This window comes from Bombus flavifrons, chromosome 6 (genome assembly GCF_040668555.2).
Source record: "Bombus flavifrons isolate JBK064 chromosome 6, iyBomFlav1_principal, whole genome shotgun sequence".
NCBI lineage: Eukaryota > Metazoa > Arthropoda > Insecta > Hymenoptera > Apidae > Bombus > Bombus flavifrons.
The window spans coordinates 11,282,677-11,306,218 of NC_138447.1; the positions used below are offsets into that span (position 1 = coordinate 11,282,677).

The following is a 23,542-nucleotide window of genomic DNA, read 5'->3' on the forward strand; positions in this document are numbered from 1 at the left end:
TTTCATTTTGCCTTCGTTAGCCGATCTCATTCTCTCGGTTCTTAATCAAATGGACATACCGCGCTGCATTGCTTTCATCGAACACGATATAACCAGTTCCATGAATTTTATTAGTCGACGTTAAAATGCAACGCTCTGGCAGAGAAGCGTGTCAGATAGAGAAGGATCAGTCGAGAGATCACCTAGCAATCAATACTCGCTAGCACCGCACTCGAATTTCCCGCGATTTTGGATACAACACCATCACGATCGACATAAGCGAAGCTTCACGTCCGAAAGAATATCGCCGACGTTAATGTGCCGCTCGACAGAATGCCGTTATCGTTACGATTAATCGTTTTTTATGTCAAACATTGGAAAAACGAATTCAAAGGCTAAGCTATAAGAAGTAAACTAACCGAGTTTCAATTCGTCGGGAATTGAAAAACGAAAAAAGATGGAGAAGCAAAGAAACGCGAAATAAATTTCTCGCGAACAAAGCGTGTTTTTAAATGCAAACAACCGTGAAATTACAGTAATTGCGAGTGATATATGAGTTTACTTGAGGTAGGAAAATTTCAACGAAAGAACACGGATATTCATGATGATTAAACGCTTCGCGATAGCGAAAAATTGCACGGTTATTGTTTTTCAGCCACGAGACCGCGTAACTTACACGATAAATACGATCTTTAATTCCGTATATTTGTTCCTGTAATAGACGTAAACGAATGGTCGGGTTGGCTAATTTATATTTCATATTTCAAACAGAACATTTCCGCGTGTCGGGCTTCCCGTACGATGGTGCATCGCGGCCGATTACGATGCCCGCCGTAAAGCGTGCCCTGTCGATGAAAAATTAGAACCAATATTTGCCGGATGAAATAGGCGATGCGCTGAATAAATCTGGATAAATGCACTTTTCCCGGAACAAGGGGAACGAAAGCCTTACACAGCCTCGATGGATTATTCCATTTAGCCGTGAGGTATTACGAGCGCGATGCAGCTACGAAATTATGGGAATAATCGACAGTGCATAATGTTATGCGCGCGTGGCAACGATCGGGAATATCGATTCCGCCACCTGATGAAATTTATACAGGCTTTTCTCGTACGAAAATATGAATTATTCGATTGATGCTTGGATATATCGAATAATATTGTACAAAGAGGCACTTAGAAAGAAATATTTTATTTCTTTCGATAGGAGAGAAAAGGAAAATATAGTTTGTCGAAAGGAAAGCCACGACAGAGTATCAGAAAATGTATATACAGCACATATGTGTACATTATAAATCGAATAACTTTTTCCGATATCGTTTTCCAGTCGATCCGTCCAATAATATTTCCATTCTTCGGTTCGTGAACGTGAATGAATGCAATGTCTTAAATCGGTTCCGGTTGGATTTAACTTTCTTCGCTGGGAACTACGGTAACAAGCAACTCTTTCTCTACTCGACGAAGGGGAATTACGCGATTACGCGAGAATAATCGCAAACGACGTTATTATCAGATGAGAAACGAGAGATAAAAAAAAATGATGGATGAATAGAGCACGCAAACAACGTGTGAGTGGACGAATCGACTAACCAGCGGTTCCGGACGCAAACTTATCCTCACTTATCCCATGCACCATTTCGACGCTATCATGGTACCTAATTATTAGATGTACGAATGTTAGCGTGCTTACATTGGCCGCTTTGAAAGTGGTTTACCTGTGCATCCCAGGAAATTTGATTCTCATCACGTAATGGGGAGCCAACGTGACATTGCATTTTCATGAAAACACACAGCGTATTTGGGGAATAATGCCGGGGTCGTGTCCACGCTCGTTTTTTCTTTTCTTCGCAGCTCTGCCGATTTTTTCTCGTTTTTCCTTCTTTCTTTGTTCCCTTTCCTCGTCATTTCCATCGAAACACGAATAAATTTTCACGTTAACGCATATTCGACCCAGATAACGTGCACTTGTGACTGTACAGGAGCGTAAGCCAGATTATGGAACCGGTGAACCATACGACGAGATGCACATGTATGTTATGCTTTCTTTTGGCTGGCGATTGGTCAAACGTTAAAACGTTCGAGCGCACCGAAGCTGGCGCGCAACGGCCATTAATTAGCCTTTACCAGAACGCAAATATTCAGCGATTAACCGGCGAGAATATGCGTAGCGTGTGCGGGCAGTTTTTGCCCCTAGTTAAGCGAGTCCCGAGAGAATTAATCTCCTGTCATGGGGCGGAACAGGTTTGCGCAGGGTGGTTCTCCAATTATAACGAGCCGCTCGAGGTTCGTTGGCGGGAGAAAGCGGGATAATTGGAGAATGGTCCAGTTGAACGATCGGGCACGATCGGTTGGTGAAAAGCGCGCTCAGCGAGGAATCAAGGACGGTGCAGGTAAAAGAGAAGGGAGAATAACGCGGTACTTAGGATCGTTAAGTTTATATCGGTCGCATCGAACAAGACAGGTGGTGGATAATAAAAATTCCAGTCACGAGAATCATCGTGGCTTTTCAAAAAGTGTACCCTTCGACAAGGGCAAAAATGCCTTTGGGAGCGGCAGGCTCTTTGAAACGGGGACTAGGCGGGATCGAGCGATACACGCGCCGATAAGTCGCCTCCAGTCACATCCCTCGGCGCGTTCAGCTTGGTGCGCGTTTCGAAAAAGTCGTGAGGGAGGACAAGCGAGAGCAACGAGCGGGGTAAAATTGATAAGAAGAGAAGGACGAGAAACGTGTAACGAAAGAAGAAAGAGAAAGAGAGGGAGAGCGTATCGGAGGAAGTACAAAGGGACGGGAGGATCGATGTCCGTGATAGACAGAGATGAGGCAGAAAAAAACTGATGGAACGGATGGAGCTGATGAAAGAAGAGGTATGCAGATAAATGACGACGATGATGGAGGGGAACAAAGTAGCAGGAATCAAGTGAGTGAGAAAGAGTGAGATATAATTGATTGGGTGAGGACGAAGAAGAGTGTACACCTATGCAAGTGAAACGAAAGGCGAGGAAGAGAAAGAGAGAGAAAGAGAGAGAGAGAGAGAGAGTGAGAGATTGCAAGGGGTTGGAGTAGGGAAGCATCGATGCGAAGGGGGTACAGGTGGGATATAGTTGGGACAGGAGAGAGAAAGCGTAAGCAGAATGGAGAAAGGAAGAGACCTGGAAGAGACAGAGAGAGGTGCATGTAGCAGGTATGCATACGTGTGAGATGCGACGCAGTCCCTGGGGACTGCGTTAATTCCAGGGGACCTGATTAATCGGAAACAGGACTATCGTGCAAATAGGCGCGAGATAACCCCGCCGCCCACCGCGTCCACCTATGTGCGAGCATGTCCTCTCTGGCTCCATAATGCATCCTGATGGTGGCTTCGATCGACCCCATTCCTAGATTTAGAGTTAAGTCCATGGATATGGGAGGAGCGCGTCGGATCGCATCGATTTAATTACGATCGATCTGTCAAGCCGATGACGTTGTACAACCAATACCGGCCTTCCCCTTTTCTATTCCCGTCTATATCGTGGTTTGCCCTAAATTTCGAAAATGTCCAGTTCACGTGGACGCGCCAGTTCGTCGCATTTTGCTTCGCGTCGTTCCGCTTCACGGTCTTGACGTTCACGCTCCAATCTACTAGCAAGTAGTAAGTAACTCCCAAATGAAAATGATAAATTATTATTACGCTTGACCTAAAGAAGGCAGAAAATACGATCCTACGTACATGCCTAGAGACTTTCTTCTTTGGCGTTCGAGGATTAATAACTTAAGTTCACATTCACTTATCTCATTAATATTCTGATAATCTCGGTAATGGAACAGAGGAGCACGAAATGAAATTCTTTGTTTATTCAGTAGATGGACCATTGCTTTTAAACCAGATTTACAGTTGAACTATATATATGTACATATATATGTAGCAGACATTTTCACTTCCTTATACCTAAAAAGATTACGAAACTTTTACTCTTCGTGTATGCTAAAGTGAACGTTTTAAAGGTGCAAGAAGTCGACATCATCGACGAGACATTTTTCCCGAAGTATCTCTAATTTTTCGAGATGATCCATTTGGACCCACAATTACGGACCGTCCGAATTTTCAAAGATACACGTCTGGTTGCGTTTCACATAGCTATACGGGCACATGGCCGCCCTCCGTCACAGTATTTACACGCAAGGCAGAAACAGAGTATCAGAGGCGAATTCAAAAGAGTGTATATAGTAGGTAAAGGAAAAGAGAAGTTTAATTTATTTGGAACCGCGATTCGCATCGGTGGTGCGGAGCTGTCACGGTTGTCCGGCGTGCCGCGACTTGGACCGAATTACGAAAATGTCTGGTCCACATGCTCCAGTTGCGCCCGATCACGTCGCTATTATCGGATGCAGCGTCCGTGCATCCTGGGTTTCCACCGAAGTAAACGTGAACTGTTCCGTTCGCTCGTTATGGCGAGAGAATTTTTAATTTATTTCGCCGACAGACTTTCTGTACGCGTTCTCGAAGAAGTCGGCGCTTGTCGAACGATGGTACAACTTCCGTGGCGACTGGCAATCAGATAGAATTTCCCCCTCCTTCGTATTTTCTTTTTCTTCTTCATCTTCTGCTTTTTAGTCTCCTCGTTTAATTTCCTCATAGAAAGAACCTGCACAGGGACTTCTAAATGAAATCTACGCGATGCGGCATCGATCGGAGTCGCGATTCTACGTTTGTGCCGAAGAAAAGGTGAAGCAAGAACGGTGTCGTGTGTCCTTGAAAATTATCAGAATCCCGTTTCATTTTACTTAGTTGGTTGCGTAAGGAACGAGGGAGAAACCCTAGCAGGTTATTAAATTGCGAAATAATTTCTCTTAGTAGTTGAACGGTATTGAAAATCTATATCGTCGAACGATTCAAAGAGGACGATCCAAAAGGAGGAGAATGTAACCAATTTGTGGCTAATATCTTCGTATACTATCCTTTGGCGGTTAAGGTAGAATCTGCCAAACGAGAACGGTGACAACAATAACGGTGCCGCTAATAGGCGAATATTTTCGTTAACGCGAAACCAGAGGCTTACCGTGGCACGCGAACTCTTGCAAAATAGGAGTAATTAAAAAGGCAGCAATTAATCGGGGAAAGGCGAAACACACGAATAATTTGTAGGAATAGCGAGGCCCGTCGGAACTATTAACGCCGTGGAACTTTTGTCTCGGCCGGAACTTTTAAATGCCGCGCACTAAACGAGGCGTGTGCGCCCCGCGAATGGAGTTTCGAGTTAAATTGCCATAAATAAACGTCTTGGCTCTGGCTATGTTCACACTGGCGAATTAAGTGACGCGATACGTTGGAGAAAGAGAGAACTAGGATGGAAACGGGAGACGCGGGGCAAAGGAGAAAAATCGCAGACAAAAGGTATAAAAGAATCGAGGCTATACCGCGTAAGCGCCCAACGTCCAGCCCCCTCCCCGCGTAATTCGTCCATCCAGTCCGCTCCCTTTAATTATATTCGGAGCAATTAACGATGGATAGCGTATAATGAACAATATCTGCGGCCAGACCGTATTTACGGGGTAACGGCGTGACGGCGTGACGGCCGTACTTTGTATGCGTGCCATATTTTATCCGACAATTGAAAATAATTTACGCTTTACGCGGCACTGTGCAGCTTGTAATTAGAATGCGAAATGAGACGGAATGCGCGAATGGGCGGGACGGCGCGAGGACAAAACTGCCTAAAATGCGGGAAGTTCGCCAACGCGATTCGTCCTGGTCGAAATTAGAATGACGTTTTAGTGCGTCGCGCAAATTGCAGCATTCGAGAAACACGAGCACGTTCACGACTATTCGCTTTACCCAGGTTTTATTGGGTCGTTTTAAATGTTACCGGTACTATCATTCAGTTGAATCATTCATGTTGAAAAAAGTGAATATCACCCTTTTTTAAATAACCGCTAGGATGTGAGATATGTTTCAATAAATTGAACGAGGACCACATATTTTACATGCACGCGAACCTTCGAATAATAATATTGCTACATGCATACGATGTTGTACACGACAGTCAATATGTCATTATGCACTACAAAGACATTATCTCTATAATACCACGAGCTTTATATGACCTTGAGTACCAATAACACGACCTCGACGACCTCTGTCTGATTTTCAATGACCTCTAGTGCCACTGTCACGATCTCCATAATTCTCTCTGATATTTAAATAGCGATTGCTCGCTATTTTCATCGTCTCTTGCCTGCTAATAATTTTGTACGAGTCTTATGACAAAAATTCCAAGGAAAACTGTTTCATTTCATATCATTTGTAATATTTCTGCAGAATAAATTGTTAAATTTGCATTACGTTGAATCCTTTTGAAATTTTTCGAAATGCTTTGATAGAATTTTCAGGACAATGTATTGTTAAAGTCTCGTCGATGGAAGCCCTAACTGTAATTTCGCGCTGAAGAATTCAGCAGCGCGACTAGTCGGTTCAATTCTTTCATTGATAAAAGAGACTGGACAGTCCAACCTAATCCACGCAGTCTACGAACACCGAATCCAGCTCTCTCTTCTTTCGTGTTCAAACGAACTTCATCTTTGAATGAGGTTGCCACATTAAAAAAGCCCGAGAAAGTTCTACGTGTCGGTGAAACGTGCGTTTCATTCGCTACAGCGACACATTAAGCGGAGAAATTAGTCGTAGTTTAACTTGGCGGCGTGAACAGGGCATGGACAATGACCCTTATAATACGCTTCTACATTTCTTCGCCAGACAGACACGACAGAGGATGAAAAAGTGTCACGACGAAAGTGCAACAATTATTTACACTCATTCCTGTTTCTTCTACGGTCATTTTGCTCATTTCCCTGTTATTCTTCATCAACTTGGTCGAAACGATTGTTTTATATACACTCTTTCGCGCTAAACCGCAATTTTACTTTGTCCCGTGACAAAGTAGAGATTTGTTTAGGGATCGCCATAACCCTCAGCTACACCTTTGTCTGTACACCGTCCCTTGGTGGACCACCCTTTGTCCCTCTTCTGTATATTTCGTGCAGTACCCTTTAATACGTCAAGAGGCGTACTGTTTCGTCGTCTACACCTTTGGCGAGACTGGCTTCTCTTGGTCGCGATCGATATTCCATTGTATCGGAGCACTGAAGTATCCTGAAGAGTTTCACTGGCTCGTAACGACATCGGTGCTATTATGCTAATTCAGCGTGTCGCTGGAGTGCGGATGCTGGTGAGTGATAAGCTACGAACACCTGGCTGGTAAAAGAAGAGGATGTAGCATCACACATAGAGATTCGTCGTTGTCGTTGTTGTTGTTGTGGTTGTATCGCATCGGCCGGAATCGCGCTTGCCGTGCTCGTTTGCTGCTGGGAAAAAAGCTCGCGTGGCAATCGCGACATTCGTGATTAATTTCCCATTCCAAAATAGGACGCGAAGCGACGACGACGCAGGTGTCTGGTTAATTCTTTTGTTTCTCGAGTCGAGCCCGCGATCGATGCATCTGAATTGTATGGCCAGGCTCCATAGCGATTTATAGCTGATTTATCGTCGTATTTATTGACATCGTTCCATCGACGCCAGCCGTGAACGAAAAAGAAATTATTGACTGCGACCGAAGAATTATTGCTATCCAATATCGTGTACACCACTTCTTCTGCTCTTCTTTCATTTTTTATTTTCTTTTTCTTCTGTTATTTTACTCGACTTGTTCTTTCTACGGTGTACAGCTAGGTTTCGTAGATCAGCAAATACTTGCCATATGTTTTGACCTTGACTCGATCGTTCGATTATCAGACGATGTTCGACAGCTCGACAGAGATATTTCTTGAGCAGTGGGTGGCGGCAGGCTAGCGAAGCATTAATCGCAGAGACTAACCCAGCTAAGAACCGGATTAAGAAAGTTACTCCGGCAGTGGAGGAACTTGGCCAGCCACTATCTGCTGCTAAGCAGTTTACGGTGCAGCTGTCCCACGATGTCGTCAAACGCTTTCTTCGTTGGTGCACGACCGACCTCCTTTTTTTTTGTTCGCCTCTCAAGATGTTCTTTTTCTCTGGAACTGAGAATCGTAAGAAGGGCTCAATCGTATTACCTTGCCGCGAGCCCATTTCCTGTTCACTGTTTCAATTATCCGGTAGCTTGGCTAATTGCATTTTGCGCTTCATTTTCTGTCCCACGCCAATCGATTCTTCTTATTCGCTTTTTTTCCGCTACCTCGTCTCGATCCCGTTTTTAGACGTTTCTATGTTTGATACGCGAGACGTACAAGGTTGTCTCTATTTAAATAAAGACGCAATTAAACAAACTCCAAAGAGATCGTTGAACCGATGAAACGAAGTTATCGTCGATAATTCTCTATTCGAACGATCCGCATATCCTCTTCACGTTGCCAATTAACGAGTTAACGTCGTGCCATCAAGCTCGATGAAAAATTACTTTTCTCGTAACGATGTTAGATAGTAATTGTTCTATTCGCGAAAGAAGTAGAAAATTGGTTTGGTTGTCAGCGCGATAGAACTATCCGAAATAGCTAATTGCGCTCCGTAGTGCTCGTTGAAAAATCGCCAGACCAGAATTTTAGACGATGTAAAAAATTCAATCAATTAAAAATTACCCACTCGCGGTATGAATCACGTTTTCATCTAATAAAAACGACTCCATCTAATAGGAAGCAAGCGTCGTTATAATCGTATACTCGTCGAGTACAAGAGCACGTATCCAGAGTCGATGGCAATTCAATTTCGCGAGGATCCACAATGAGTTCGAATTAACGTATACCAATGGTATCTTCATCTGCTATCGTATTAGGTTCTTGACAAACGACAAAGGAAGCACGAGAAACGTGGAAAAAGCGGAACGAAGAGAGCAAATGGCAATTCGTGCAGACGACGGAAATATAACGTGAATAACTGACGATCCGACAAGCTCTTGGTAAGCTGCTTATGGTAACGATTGGGTCAACGCATTGAGTTCGGTCGCAGATGCGATGGGGAACGCGTTAAGAAATACGTGCAGCCACACGTAAGATTTCTGACTTTCACCCCTATTAAGATCCATTTACGGGTGAGTTTCGCGATATTAAGAATCGGCGAATCGATTGCAGACGATAATACGTCGGAACGCTTGATTCCCCCGTACCATCGTTCGATGGCACGTACATACGAGAACGCACACGATCACGAAGAGCATAGAGGAAGGTAGAAGGCATGGATCCATGGCATTGTCAGCCATTCCAGACTCCAGGGATTAACTCGCCCAGGAATGCATTCCTCCTTTCTCTTTCTCTCCCTCGCGCGCTTTGTCCATCCTTCTCTGTCCCTCGAATATCCATCTTCGTCCCTCTTCCTCTTCTGTCCCCCGTCCGTCTTGCCGTATTTTCCCTCCTTCTCTTTCGCATTCATTCACCTTTCTGCTGATTTTCTCGCCTCGTTCTTCTCCGTGATAGGGTGAAGCACTCGCAGTCATTTTCTCCATTTTGCGATTCGATTTCCGTCGATATTGCTCCCGTCTCGCTAGATTCTTCCATTCGGTCGGATGAAGACGCTACCGAGGGAAATATATTCATTCGCGTCGTGAAGAAAGAGACAGAGAAACAGGGAGTGACGAGCGGCAGGAAGAGGGACCAGAGAGCAGACGAGAGGGAATCGGAGAAAGAAGAAAGGAAATCGAACGGTTAGAAGAGATAAGGGGGAGAAAGAGAGGAAGAAAGGAAAGAAGGCCAGACGAGGTATAAGGCTCTTCGTGACGCGACCAACTAATTTCATCGTCGATGCCGGCTGATTTCCCTTCCTTTCCTTTCCTCTTCCGTTCGCCCAACCCGTTCTCGACCAACATGCTCTATGGTGCGTGCATAATGTGTCAACCTATGTGCTCGAAGATCAGACTATCGACGTTGTTCAAAGTGAGGCGGTAAGGTGTCGACACGGTACATAATGCGATAGATCATCACGGATAAAAAGAGAGATAGTCGAACGACGGGGAAGTTATGTGCCGTCACAAGCCAGGCAACCGATTCATAGTAGCGTCTCGCGTGTCGAAAGTCTGCCGCGTGACTGTCACGCGTCAGCATTTTCCATCGATCGTTCCTGTTTTCCTATTTCGCGATTTTGCCAGACCGATAGGCATATAGCTCTGGGAAATTCAAGAGTCGAAAGTAAGCGAACAGGATTTCCTGTGGATTATGTGGTTTCACAGATTTCGTTAACGTCTGGCGAAACCTTGATTTACGAGCCAAGCTAGTTTGCGAATTTCGCGAAAACTCAACGAGCTTGCCTTGTTCTCTCAACACGAAAGCAACTTGGCAACCTTATTTACAATTTAAAATTTTCTGGGAACGGACAAGTTGCAAATCCTACGGACGCATGCACGAGAGACACGCCCATGCCTGTGCATCGCCAGACGGTCTAACCGAATTAAAAAGGCAAGGTAGAAGAGATTCACGGGAGAACGATAGAGGGAAGAAAGTCAGCCGGCCGCGTTTGTGCCTCTAAATCACTCATTCTACCGGCCAACCGTTGACACGGAATTTCCTGGTTAAAAAGTCTGCCGGCGACAAAGTGATCTATCGTCCAATTTGCCCCATAATTCGAGGATGTATCTCGTCCGACGGCGTTGTCGCGTTCTTTCCGTGAATAGAACGCGATCCGTCGACGAGATTGAAACGAAATCTAGCATTTCGAAGTCGATGGCTTCGTCACGGATTGATCCGTCTCACAGCTTTATCTGGTCGTCGATTACACGCGCTCCGCTATGTGGGTGACACGCGTGTATATGTAACCTGTCCAGTAGTGTGCACGTTCGCACGCATTCACCAATACTGGCACGTGGCACAGCCACGATCGTACGATTTGGCGATATATGCGTACGAAGGCACGAGCGCGTGTATACGTGGCTGCTACGGAGAAACCAATCGGACTGCGCAATGCAGCGAAGTCACGGCGTGATTGGTACGGTATTGTGCGCCATAACCAACGGTGAAATTAACCATGATCCAGATCAAACGATCCTAACGGTGTGCGCGTGCCGGGAAAATCCTAGCCGCCTCTCGTATCGCGCCACTGCATTGCAGCTAACTTCGGTCATCGCGTATGCGAAATATATTCGTATTTATGTAGGCGCTTAAGTCGGATTAAGGTAAGCCGAACGCAAGGATAATCGCGATCCGCGCTATCGATCCGACGCGACGAGAACTCGCGTTGTGTTCGAAGCTGGCGCCAATTAACGAAAGGGAATAGGATGATCGAAACTCGGGTCGGGTTCGTTAAAATCTTCACCGATTAAGCTACAACGCTTCGATTCTTCGTATAGCGTCTTGGAAAGAATTTCACGATAACTCGATGAAAGAAGACGCGGTTATTGTTTTAAATCCACTTTACTCGCAAAGAGAGACGGAGCAATTCGAGATACGACGATATAAAATTCAGTTACGTCGAAACTCGATCCAAACGGAGAGTAATTGGAGATCGCAAAGCTTGCCACCGACACTCGTTAGATCTGCTACTACGTTTTCGGGGCTTTTGAACTTGGAGTGTTTGTAAGTAACAGCGGATGAAGTCGAAGTAACCGGCGTTAAAGCAGCGTCCGCTGTCGTCGAAATTCAAGTTCGAGAATTCGACCGCATGGCGTTCAACCATTCTCGTTGAAAGTCGATCCAACCCGAAACCCGATGGCTCGGATCTACCATTCGACTCGAGTCGTACTTCGAGATGGTACTTTGAGATGGTCTTAAATTACACCTGACTGCGAGCTTCGGTCTAATTACAATTAAACCTCTTCGATGTTTCTACGAACCGGAAGGTTTAACGACAGTAGACGAACTCTGGATTTCATCGATTTTCAGGCGGATTCTCACAAAGAAAGTCTAACGATTCATCTTCTTTCTTCCGGTCGAATGCGATCCTCCTACGCGATTCTCCTACGCGATTCTCCTACGCGATTCTTCGATTAAGAACTAACAGTCACGGTTGACCGAGCTACGTCGCGTCGGTTAATTCGTCAGCGACGCGCGAGTTCCGTGTTCCGGATGATAATGCCGGTCCACTGCAGCGTGACAGCGCTCTGTAATTAATCAGAAAGTGCAACGCGAGAATACAGGGCTGGTCCCGGCGTAACAGTCGCTGGAACGGGCGCAACGTTTGCACAGTTGATGCGCGCGTACGTGCAGCGGCTCCGTGTGACGCGCATACTCGCGACAAGAGCAACCGGATGCATGTTGGTGGAACGCGGCGGAAAAGACAGGGGTGAATGTAGAGGAGAGTGTATAAATGCGACATAAATGGCGCCGCGCCGGTGCATAATTGTAGACCGGCACAGGTGTATCGCGTTGCTAGAACTGGTAGAAGCTGCGTAACCGTTACTCGGTCACATGTGCGTAATGGAATGCATCTGGGTGGAGAGCGTGAAGAGCATGGAGAGAGACTCGATGGGGCGGTTGCGTGTACAAGCCCTCGCGCATCAAAGGATTTTTTTGTTCGCGGCATTCGGCTCGTCGATATTACCCTCTAACATTCTCTCCTTTCAACGAGTCACAGGATCAGAAATGTTCCTCCGGTATTTATTTGGATGGAACGCACCGGTGACCCAAATATTTGGCGAACAGTTTCTCGAAAAATTTCGCGACTTCCGTTTCGTTTCATTTGAATATCTGGGATATCTCGACTAACTTTATGTTGCAGAGTGTTTGCGTTGGTTGGAAATTTGTTTAAAAAGTTGTATTTTTTCCTCTTTTCTTTTTCTAGGTACCGCGTGGGAAGTGGAAAATGTTTTTTGCTTCGAAAACGATGCTCCCTTTTCTTTCCCGCTTTTTTCCCTCCTTTCTCGCGCAGAGTACAAAACAGTTAAAGAACTCCAATATCCGCTTAACATTCCACGCGATCCAGAAACATTTTCGTTGCAAACAGATATTCCCCGGCCCGAAAACACAGGAAGCGTTTCAACCGACGAAATCACCAAGAACACAGCGCGTACGATGAAGTGGGAGCGTATCAAGTAGCGCGAGCGTATAACATGTGCGACAGCGTCAAAAGCAGGACTCTCTAAGGAGAATAAGAGAGTCAACGGTGCGAGCGTGCCGTAAAACTACGTCGATGTATAAACGATATGACGAATGCTTTGCAACCGTTGAATTCACGAAATGCGAATTAACGGCATGGACGTCGACCCGGCAGCCGTACGAGGAGCTTACACGACAGCACCAGAGATTTCACAATATTTGGAATTTTCCGAGACACTCTGTAAATGCCAGGCAAATATACAGCGGCAAATAGTTGCGTCACAACGTGGAAAAGAGAGATAGCAGCTCGTAATTGCGGCAAGCACATTGTCGGCGTATAATTGTCTCTGGCAATGTAGTTATCCGACGATTACGAAATACCGGAAGTGACTCGTGCAAACGCATCGAGTTTCACCGCCTCCTCTCGTTACGCAATTATCGACTGGCGTAGAAAAGAAAAAGAAAAGAAGAAAAATAGAGCGGCTCTCTCGTTATCCGAGATTATCTCGAGTAAATTCTAAAGAAGCGGAAAAGGAGGCATGCAAACGATCCACGTGGTCGACAGGCGAAAGTTCGTTCTAAATCGTGTCTGAATATTCCCTCGCATAACCGAAATTAACCTTGTCGCCCGAGGCAGGGCAACTGCAAACAAGTTTTAGAGCCGAATTTCACCATGATTAATTAAGCCGCGTTCAATCCTGTTCCGCGAAGCCACGTATTATACGCGCCGTTATGCGCGTGGCAGCAGATGCTCATCGGCCGATGCGATAGCTGAATTTCATACCTCTCGACAACGCGTCTTGCTTTGCAATGTTTAAACGAGCATCTTATCGAACGTTCAGAAACTCCTGGTATACCTTCGAAAGTCGTTTACTCGTGACTCTTTGTATTCAATGCGTGTAACTCGGAAAAGGAAATGGACCATTATTGTCCGCGTTTCAAATCCAGCGTCACGAGACCAATTACCATTCTGTTCGTTAAATTTCGCAGTTGACCCAACGGATAGATACCGTAAACGTACGATAGCCGTAGGATAGTGGGAATTCGGACTGCTCAGAACGAGGAAATGAAAATGGGTCGAAACCTCTATCGAGCTTCGATGTACATGGAATCGGAATTCGTGTGGTGTAATATAAAGGCTAGTTGGTCAAACGCGTACATCGAAATATATGGCGCGAACTTTCAGACTGTGTCTTTGTCGACCGGTTGTATAGAAAGGAAAGAAATCATGGAGAGTATATTTCTCGCGCAACCGATTCGACCGTCTACGCTTCACCTCGCCGATTGTTTCACGCGTATCGCGTTCCTTTAGCTTCGCATATGTAGTCATACTAGTCTACCGAACAGTGCATTCTTCCTCGTTGTGCGTCGACAAGCGAAGTGGTATAAAAAAAAAAAAAAAGAAAAAGGAACAAAGGGAAGAAGAAACGATGGAAGAAAGAATGCTACATCTATGAGAACATCTATGAGAGCCGAGCGTTCGCGCATTGTACGCGCCCGCGTGGAAAGATAAAAACGCCATGTCGCGGAATTACGCGCGTACAATTTATCGCTTCCTGTTTTCACTGTTTGCCACCCTATGATTATTTGGACACCGCGTTAACATTCGATGCCTGGTTTCGTGCTGCACGTGAGCCCAACATAGGGGACTTGAGCACCAATTCCCCTTAATGAGGTATATCATCGAATATGGGGTCACGTTTTTCTCCGGTTCGTCTCATGTAACTGCGCGTAACACGTGTACGCGCGTGCTCGAGAGTACATCGCTCGTAACGAGATTGAACGCGTTTAACTGAAAATTGTACAAGGGGATTTCAAGTGACGGCTACAAATATGGGCGAGCTGTGGACGGTGACCGTGTCACGAATGCCGGGGGCAAATATGTGACGCTTCTAAATAAAATGAAGAAGGAAAATGGCTAGGAAAATTGACAAAAAGGCGCGTTTCACGAGTGAACATTCTGACGAACTTTACGAGCGATTACGAAGTTTATGGGAAAAAATCGCGGAAATTTATACGGCAACGAATCTCGTTTCTTTTATTTTGTTGTATTATTTATATTCTCGATTCGCGTGTTTAGATTTTCAATCTTTTATTCAACATTTCTGTTTTATTTCGTTGATTTATTTATGCTGGTTTGTAGAACGGTGACTAAAGATGGATCGTTAGATCGCGTAACGGAGACTCGTTAACAGGGTTACTTATGGAAATGCGGTGTTACTGAATTGATCAACTCTTTGTAGAATTACGCGATTCCAATCGCTAATTGGATACGTCGTTCACGTTGCTTTTGTTCGTCTCGCATCGAGAGATTGAAACGCTGCGACAATAAACGGATACGGTCGAATGCGCAAATAATTTCGATCAATGGTCATTCGTTCTACCGTCTTCCTTTCTGCGGTATGATCATTCTTCGGTTATGACGACTTTCTTTAATCCTACTACTCGGTCGGAAAGAAGAATCGTTCCAATAAGCTTCAATTAATTAGCGTAACGAGCGTTAAACAAACCAAAACAGTTTCCAAGTTTTATATTCCGAGGGCAAAAAATATCTAACGATATCTTGGCCAAAAGCGTGAAACGCGACTGTAGTATCAAAAAGTCTTTATTTCATCCACGATTCGTAATGATAAAGGGCGGACAGGAAATCAGAGGAAGCTACTGGTTATCGAGTTAGACGGAATCTCTATCGAATTTGCTCGTAAACAAGAAGAACGAGGACAATTTTCCTTCACAGCGGGCATAGTTCCCCTTAATAACCGTTTTGCCTTCGCTGTCACCGACAAACTGCTTTATACGCGTATTAATTTAACCTTATTTTCCATCGCTGTCGTTCGACGAGCGCGCGAGCGAGTTTGCTTGCCCCTTGCTTGAAAGGAAGAACGCCCCTGGGAGCAGCAGATGTACCGATGCACACGATACGTGTGCACTCTGTACTCCGAATATACTATACATCCATACGTGTGAGGATGAATGTAGTATGTATACGCATCCATGGAAAGCAGCGAGCTGGCTCATGTATAAATGCGAGCTAGATGGCAGGGTTGCATAGCTGTAAACCGGCGGCGCAGGTGCACCGCGCGCTCGTACAGGGCAGGAAGCGCCGAATATAAACGTCTTCACGGCACATATACGCTTTCACGAATTGGATGGACGCGCGCGCGATGTAGCGATGTGTATAGAGCTCGTGGCGATGAACCTTTAACGGTTTCATAGTTTCACGTAGCTACCGAAATTCTGCTTATCAAATCACCGTCCCTACGTAATACATCGGTTCCCTCGTATGGTTTTCATGTACGCATTGTCTATGGCGCTTGGTCGCGATCCGATCGCTGAAAAACATTGTCGTGAAATTTCGAGGACATTAGCCACGTCGGCGATACTGTATCAGATTTGCCTGGTAGAACAGATATAGGGGAGAAACCCGCTGATAGAGAGGCAGGGGTTGTGGAAAGGAAACGCTCTGGGAGGAAATGATACGAACCGAGGGAGTGGGAGAGTGGTAAATGTTGCAATCGGAACACGGTGTGGAGAAAGGCGACGTTTCGCGCGCCATTCAGCGAATGTGGATGAGCGTACGTGAGCGTTTTATCGTCGGCGGGAAGTTGGTTCGGTTATCATTATTTGAATACAGTGAATGCCGACGGTGGTTTCATTATTTTTTTTCTTTTCAACGCTCGACGAGAGACGCCCGCGACAAATCGAATAACGTTTCGAGTAACATTTTCTAGAAAGCAAATCGCATTTTGTTTCAAAGGATTGAAACGTTTTCGTGCTTAAAAAAACAAATTGAACGCTGTATAAATCTTTGAAATTGCTAGGACATATTTCCTATTATATATTTTTCACGCTTGAGCGATGAACTCGTCGCATTCCCGGCGATGAATGCAAATGATTTCGCTCGCAGACCGTAATAACTGACAAGACGGAGATCGAATATGATTGATCCCGCTGTTACTGCTGCATACTTGGTGCAGCTACTCTGCTGCTCCTTCGATGCTTCGTAACAAAACGGAAGTTCCTCGGCGTTTACCGGATATACGTGTCCATACATAGCTATATAAGTGTGTGCATTTTGCAATATAAACCGCTTACCGCAGATGCGCGGAGGGAATATCGAAGAAGTTGCAAAGCGACCGCTCGTTCGATCTTACCTACGAGGCCAAGAGAATATTGGGAAACCAATTGTTTCTTTATCCAGTCGAATATCCTTATTGATTCGATTCATCTTCGGATGAATTATTCGTTTAGAGAAAAATATCTTCCTTTCCGTCCAATGTACTTCTCCAGTATTTTATCCAGACACGTCGCTCCCGAGATTAGTTTCGAGCGTTTAACGATTGATCACCTTTCGATTGGCTTGTTTCTATTTCCGAAATGGATTGTCCATATCAATTTGTCGTAAAATTATACGAAACGAGGAACGAGACCGCTAAATCATAGTGTTCTTTGTTTCATTGCATTCGTATCTAGATGAAAGTTTCCCCGTAAATAATTAATTACGGTAGTTCATCGTGTCAAAGCAGATACGTACTTTCAGCACAGTACCGAGTTGTGTCTGCTTTTGAGAGTTTAAATCTGATATCTCCCCTAGGACGTATAAAAAGTTTCCCCCTTCTTGCGTAATGGCGGCCAGAATACCTTTCCTGCGTGTAATTACGCGAATACGTACGCAAGTTTATACACTTTACTCGACAACGCCAACAGTTCATTGTTCTTATTCACGTTACACTTCGATCGATATCTACTCATAAATGTCGTTCGCAAACCGACCACATACCTGACCTTCCAGTTAATACAATTTCACAGAAATTAACGCTACAATCTCGGTCAAGTTCCATTAACGTCTTCCCAAAAGCCTTCTCGATTTTCCGCGTGTCCGAACGTCGATCCTTCTAAACGGAACATGCCGCGCGATCCATGTTACAGGACGGGGTGTGGTGCTGGACAGTCAGGGTCCAGTGTTGATCTCGGAGCCACGCTCGTCGGTCGAATTCTCGAACGAGACCGGGGCTATGATCCATTGTTCGGCCCAGGGCAGTCCCTTGCCAAGGATTGATTGGCTTATGGGGGACGAGTCACCGGTCCTCCCTATACCTCACATCCGTGAGATGCTGGTGAATGGTTCAATGTATTTTTTGCCATTCAGTGCGGAGACCTACCGACACGACGTCCACGCGGCTGTCTACAGATGTCAAGCCTCGAACAGCGTCGGTAGGGTGTTGGGCCGTGAAATCACGGTAAAGGCCGGTGAGTACCTTTATTTCTTCGCTTCCAACCGATTGCTTTCCCCTTCCGGTCCGGAAGCTAGACTTTTTCCTTTCCATTCTCCATCATCTTTCACTTTCATCTACATCGTTCTCGCAAAATTGCCAGATGGTTTTATCACAATGTGTTATTGATTCTCCATTCCTTTTTATTATTTCCCTTCCCCTCCATAGAAATTCCCTCCCTATTCTCTTCTACCTTAATCTGTCACTTTCATCTGCATGGTTCTTAAAAAATTGCTCGATAATTTTCTCCCAATGTATCATCGACTCTGTTCTCTTTCCTGTTATTTCTTTTCCGTCCCATAGAAATTTCGTGCATCTTGTGTATCTTTAAAATAGCCAGTCGCGCGACGATAACGAGATCGCTATATTTCGCGATATCTCGCGGCAAGTGGAGAACTCCTTGCAAAGAAGTGTATCAGGTCTGTAAGTATGAAACCGGAATTTGCCCATAGATGGCCCTAACTGATAATGTAGTTATCACTAAACTGCGTCATTGATGCCAAAAGTCCTTGTTGACATCTCACAAACATTTTCGACTCAGAACAATACAAGTTTCATACAACAGCATAGTTTGTAATAGCGTTGAACATGTCAAATTTTGTGCCTGGAAACTACGATTTGCGGACAGCATTGATTTTCTGTTACCATTTGAAGAAAACTGCTGCAGAATCGCATCGAATGCTTGTCGAAGCTTACGGCGAGCATGCTCTTGGTAAATCACAGTGCTTTGAGTGGTTTAAAAAATTCAGAAGTGGCAATTTTGACGCGAGGAACGAAGAACGTGGAAGACCACCGAAAAAGACCACCGAACTGTTAAAACCTGGTGAAACCGTTAATACTGAGCGCTACCGACAACAAATGATCGATTTGAATCAAGCTTTGCGTGAGAAACGACCAGAATATCAAAAAAGGCAACACAAAGTAATTTTGCTTCGTGATAATGCACCATCGCATACAGCAAAACCGGTCAAGGAAACGATCGAAGCGTTCAGTTGGGAAATACTTTCGCACGCGGCTTACTCACCAGACTTGGCTCCATCCGATTACTATTTATTTGCATCGATGGGGCACGCACTTTCTGACCAGCACTTCACTTCTTACGAAAATGTACGAAAATGGCTCGATGATTGGTTTGCCTCAAAAGAGCGACAGTTTTTTTGGCGTGGCATCCACCAATTGCCAGACAGGTGGGAAAAATGTATAGCTGGCGATGGGCAATACTTCGAATAAAATATTTTTAATAATTTTCATACAATAAACGTGTATTTTCTATACAAAAATTCCGGTTTCATATTTACATACCTGGTACAGAATCGTTCGGACAAAGAGTGCTTCTCGGACGCTGAACCGGAACACGCGACAGCAGTAATCTGGCAAAAAATTGCCGGGGAACGTTCCCGGTGTGTCGTGGCTCGCAATTACGCCATGAACACAGCGTAGCTGTAGCAACGTCCGCGCTCTCCATCTGCTAACTTAACGTCACGTTCCGTTGGTATCGGGCATTTAATGCCTCGACTTCACGATTTGGTATTTCTCTTTCTTTTTTACATTTCCCGTAACACTTTCGTGACGCTCCTCGCTAGGCGCGCTGCAAGATTTTTCGTTATCGGATACCGCGATGTCTCCGGTAGTCCGCTATCTCTCTCGCCACTTGTAAACGTAATCGGTCGTTCTACAGGATGACGTTCTAAACCACGAGCCGCGGGTAAAAGTGGAAGAATGATCGCGGCTTGAGAGAGCCGCGCCAACTACATTTATCGCTGCTTCGCTGCTTCATCCCCCAGCTCGCAGATGCACTGCATGGAATCCGTGGCCGCTTATGGCTAACAAGCGACACTCACTGCCAAGATCAAGATCCAGCTTTACCTCTCGCACGTTGCCAAGCTTTCACTCGCGTTTTTCTAGCGACCACCGGAAACAGACGAGCGTTTTGTCGGTGTACGTGCTACCGCGTTTCATGTTTGCGTGTGTGCGCGAAAGACGGGGAAACCGACGAAACAACGCAATCCCTGGCGAGCACAAAAGACGAACGAAAGATTTTCGTTGGTTTTTTGCTGGGAATAACAATCGCGTCCAAGCCCTGGCAAGAATCACTTATCGCGCTTAGCGGCTCGTGAATCAACGAAAATTTCTGGAAAGAATCGCCGAGTTGCGTTACGTAGAATAGAAAGGGTGGATTGTGCGCGATAACTGGAGAACTGGATTGAAAACACGAGAGGGAGCCACTAATTACCGAATGCACGGGTCGCAGACAGGTTGAAAAGCGACGTTGTTGGCGAGTAGAATAACGAATCTGTAATAGAAAATGCGTAGTGCCTTATATTATTATTGGAGTTAACGACGAGAGACGGGTCGTTACGGTCTGGAATATCTGGCCATAAGCTGTTGAGCTCTCGAGATTCGCTTTCGTGAATATCGATGTCTGAATAGAATTGCTGAGGTTAAAACAACCCCGACGATAATTGTCGCGGTATGACTAGAGATAAAGTCGAACGAAGATCGAGTAAATTCTCGGAAATTTGCCTAGCTCGATTTTCCTTGGAATTTCGACATTGTCTTCCATGATTACGTAAACTCATCCTCTTGTTCCTTCTTCCGTTCCATAGATGTAACTTTATTTCACGGAACAAACGTGACTAACGATGGAAAACTGATATCGACGCTCTTTCTTTCAGTGGTACGTCAAAAGTACGAAGTCCAAGTGCGAGATGTTTACGTCCTTCCTGGAAATACCGGTGTGCTCAGGTGTGACATACCGACGTTCGTTAAGGAGTACGTGGCAGTCACGTCCTGGGTTCGAGATTCAGCCTATAACATCTTCCCTACGCCGAAAAGCGGTGAGTGATATTGCGATAAATTGAGCTGAGTTCGATAAGGCTGAAACGTGTCGGACGTGTCTCGAGTATCTTAAACCTACTAGCTTACTCGTGATGTTTCCAAACACGGATCTTCCTCGACTAAACTATCGTTCATCGTGATTTCAGCCGTTCAGAAATCCAGCTAACTGCTCCATTACCCTTTCTGAAGAATTTTTATTTTATTTTAGCATCAAAATAAGCGACTAGCGTTTCATTTCTCAGAAACACTAATTTACAGAATTTACCATTTCGTTAATATAATTACAGCGTACGTTTTCAGACAATCTTTCACCATACACGCAACAGTTTTCCTTTCTGTTTTTTCCTTTTTTAATCGTTTCGATTTTAGGATTGGTCGAATTCGATTCGTTAGAACGAACGATGTTCACCGTCCATTGAGATCGTTCAACGAACTAACTCGCGCATCGTCGATATCGAGAGAACGTGCATGCCAGGAACAAAAGGTTGGATATTTCTCGAACGAAAAACGCGATTTGGTACGCATTCTCGTTACGCATTCGAAAAGAGCCCTTGTCGTATCGTGTACCGATGTCACGTCTCGGTGCACGTGATTGCGAAGTTTTTGACATTTACATTCCCCGCTGCTGAAGAGGCACGTAGAAATGGCGTACCGATAAAAGCGTAGGAGTCTGATAAATTGGAGCCACTTTTTTGCCCGGTTTTTCCCCTCGTTTGTGTACCACGGCCGAACGCGCGCAGAGCAAAAAAGCCCACGTTACGGCGCGCACACACGCTGATATAAGCTGCTCTGGTCAATATCCGAGTTAATTAGAGTCTGAGGGGACTATTCGAGTATCCACGTATACACATTAACGTGGCCGCCCACTCTTGCACGCCATAAGCCCACGTGAATTGTGGTACTACATATGGGAAAAAGGGGGTCTTGTCGAGCACATGTGCAGGAGTTTACGAGAACGTTGCCAATCAGCAGCAGTGTTAGAAACGACGATGCAAAGCTCACGGCGACGCGAAAAGCGTTCTCTTTTATTTTTCCGAAATTGTTAATCGAGACGAGTTCTCTATAACTCGGCGTTACATTTCCCCGACGGTTAGAAAGCTCTCGGACCAGACCAAGACGGGGAAATTACGCGCGCGGCAAACGAGGCAAGGAGAAGTTCAGCCAACGAAAGAAGAAGCTGTTCGTTTGATCACAAACGAACGTTGATTGAATGCAATGCCCGTTAAATTTTACGACTTTTATTTCATCGCGTCTTTCCAACACCTTCTCCTCGTGTCACGAAGATTTCCGCTTTCCATCCCCTCTTCGCCGTTCTGTCAAACTTTTCTAACTTCTTTCCTCCCAGCGCGCCATCATAATGCTCACATTGTGCCGACAAAGCAACTTGCCAGTTCGGCTCGCGATTTTCGCCGAAAGTTTTCTCGTCGAGCGCACTGTTTAGATCGTATTCGATGCTTTGGTCTCGAGAAACACGCGTGCACTTGGTAGAACTGCGTGTTCTCCCCTCTACCACTTCATTTTTTAGGCTTCTTCCGCCCCTCGTTTCTCATCCTATTTTCCTGGAACCTGTTTTTGAACGTTCCACTAAAAACTCAATCATAGTTACTCGCTTCTGCGTTCCCGACGTTCCCTCTCGAACGGATTATACCGAATAAACGGGAACTTTCTCACGTCGACGGGCTGATCTGCACGCGACTAAAAACTTTTCCGAGTGATTCGTTTTCCATTCAGACGGGACCGCTCCCGCCACCCCCGTCGTCTCGTGCTCTTCTTCCATTTCCTCTTCCATCGCAAGATTGGATTTTCCTGGTCGAGCACGATCGAGACTTCGCCTGTTGCCTTCACGTCGTGCTCTCTCCTCGCTGTTTGATTTAACCCTAACGTTTGCCCTCCGCTTGTCCGACGTCAGAGACACGTCAACGGAGAAGTTTTGGACACTGTCCAACACCTCTGCAGTTAGACTCGCTTTAGATGGTCAATTACGGTGAATAATTTGTTAAGGAAGCTGTGGTAACGAGAGGAACGTTTCCCGTCACTCTGACCGGCATAGTGTTTGAAGAAGCGTTGGAGAATAGCTGGTTAGATTTTGAATGGATTTTGAGAATCCAGGTAGAAGTTATTCGCGATTCAAGTTTCGAGAGTAATAGGGGCAGAAATTTCGGTAGAAGTTGGGGAATATGATGCAAAGGGCTGAGAGGAGGGAGAGTTTTGTAGTTAGAGATCGGTGTCACGATAAAATTAGTTGGAAATACAGATGTACGGAGACGGTGCAGTCTTATTCGTATCTCTGATACTCACTCGAGCTCCTTGTCCGACAGCAATTTCCTACAGAAGGAAGCTTGATGAGGAGCTAGCTCGATTATAATAGAATAGTTCGGTTCTACAAAGCGAACGATCCGCTCTCGAATCTCAGCTCAAAGCTTCTGTAATCGATTCTTCCTGTCCCTGTAAGTTCTTTTTATTGACATTATTATCAGCGTTGGAAAACTTG

At 45.3% G+C, this 23,542-nt stretch overlaps 1 protein-coding gene across 3 annotated transcripts in view; it reads left to right on the forward strand.

The window, feature by feature from the left end:
• The window catches only part of LOC138180988 (cell adhesion molecule Dscam2), a 174,710-nt gene that overhangs the window by 93,406 nt on the left and 57,762 nt on the right, over positions 1-23,542 (forward strand). For all 3 annotated transcript variants that reach the window (XM_069115404.1, XM_069115402.1, XM_069115403.1), the window contains 2 exons: positions 17,870-18,190; positions 20,889-21,050. In XM_069115404.1, coding sequence (XP_068971505.1) covers positions 17,870-18,190; positions 20,889-21,050 — 483 coding nt within the window. The remainder of the gene's footprint in view (positions 1-17,869; positions 18,191-20,888; positions 21,051-23,542) is intronic.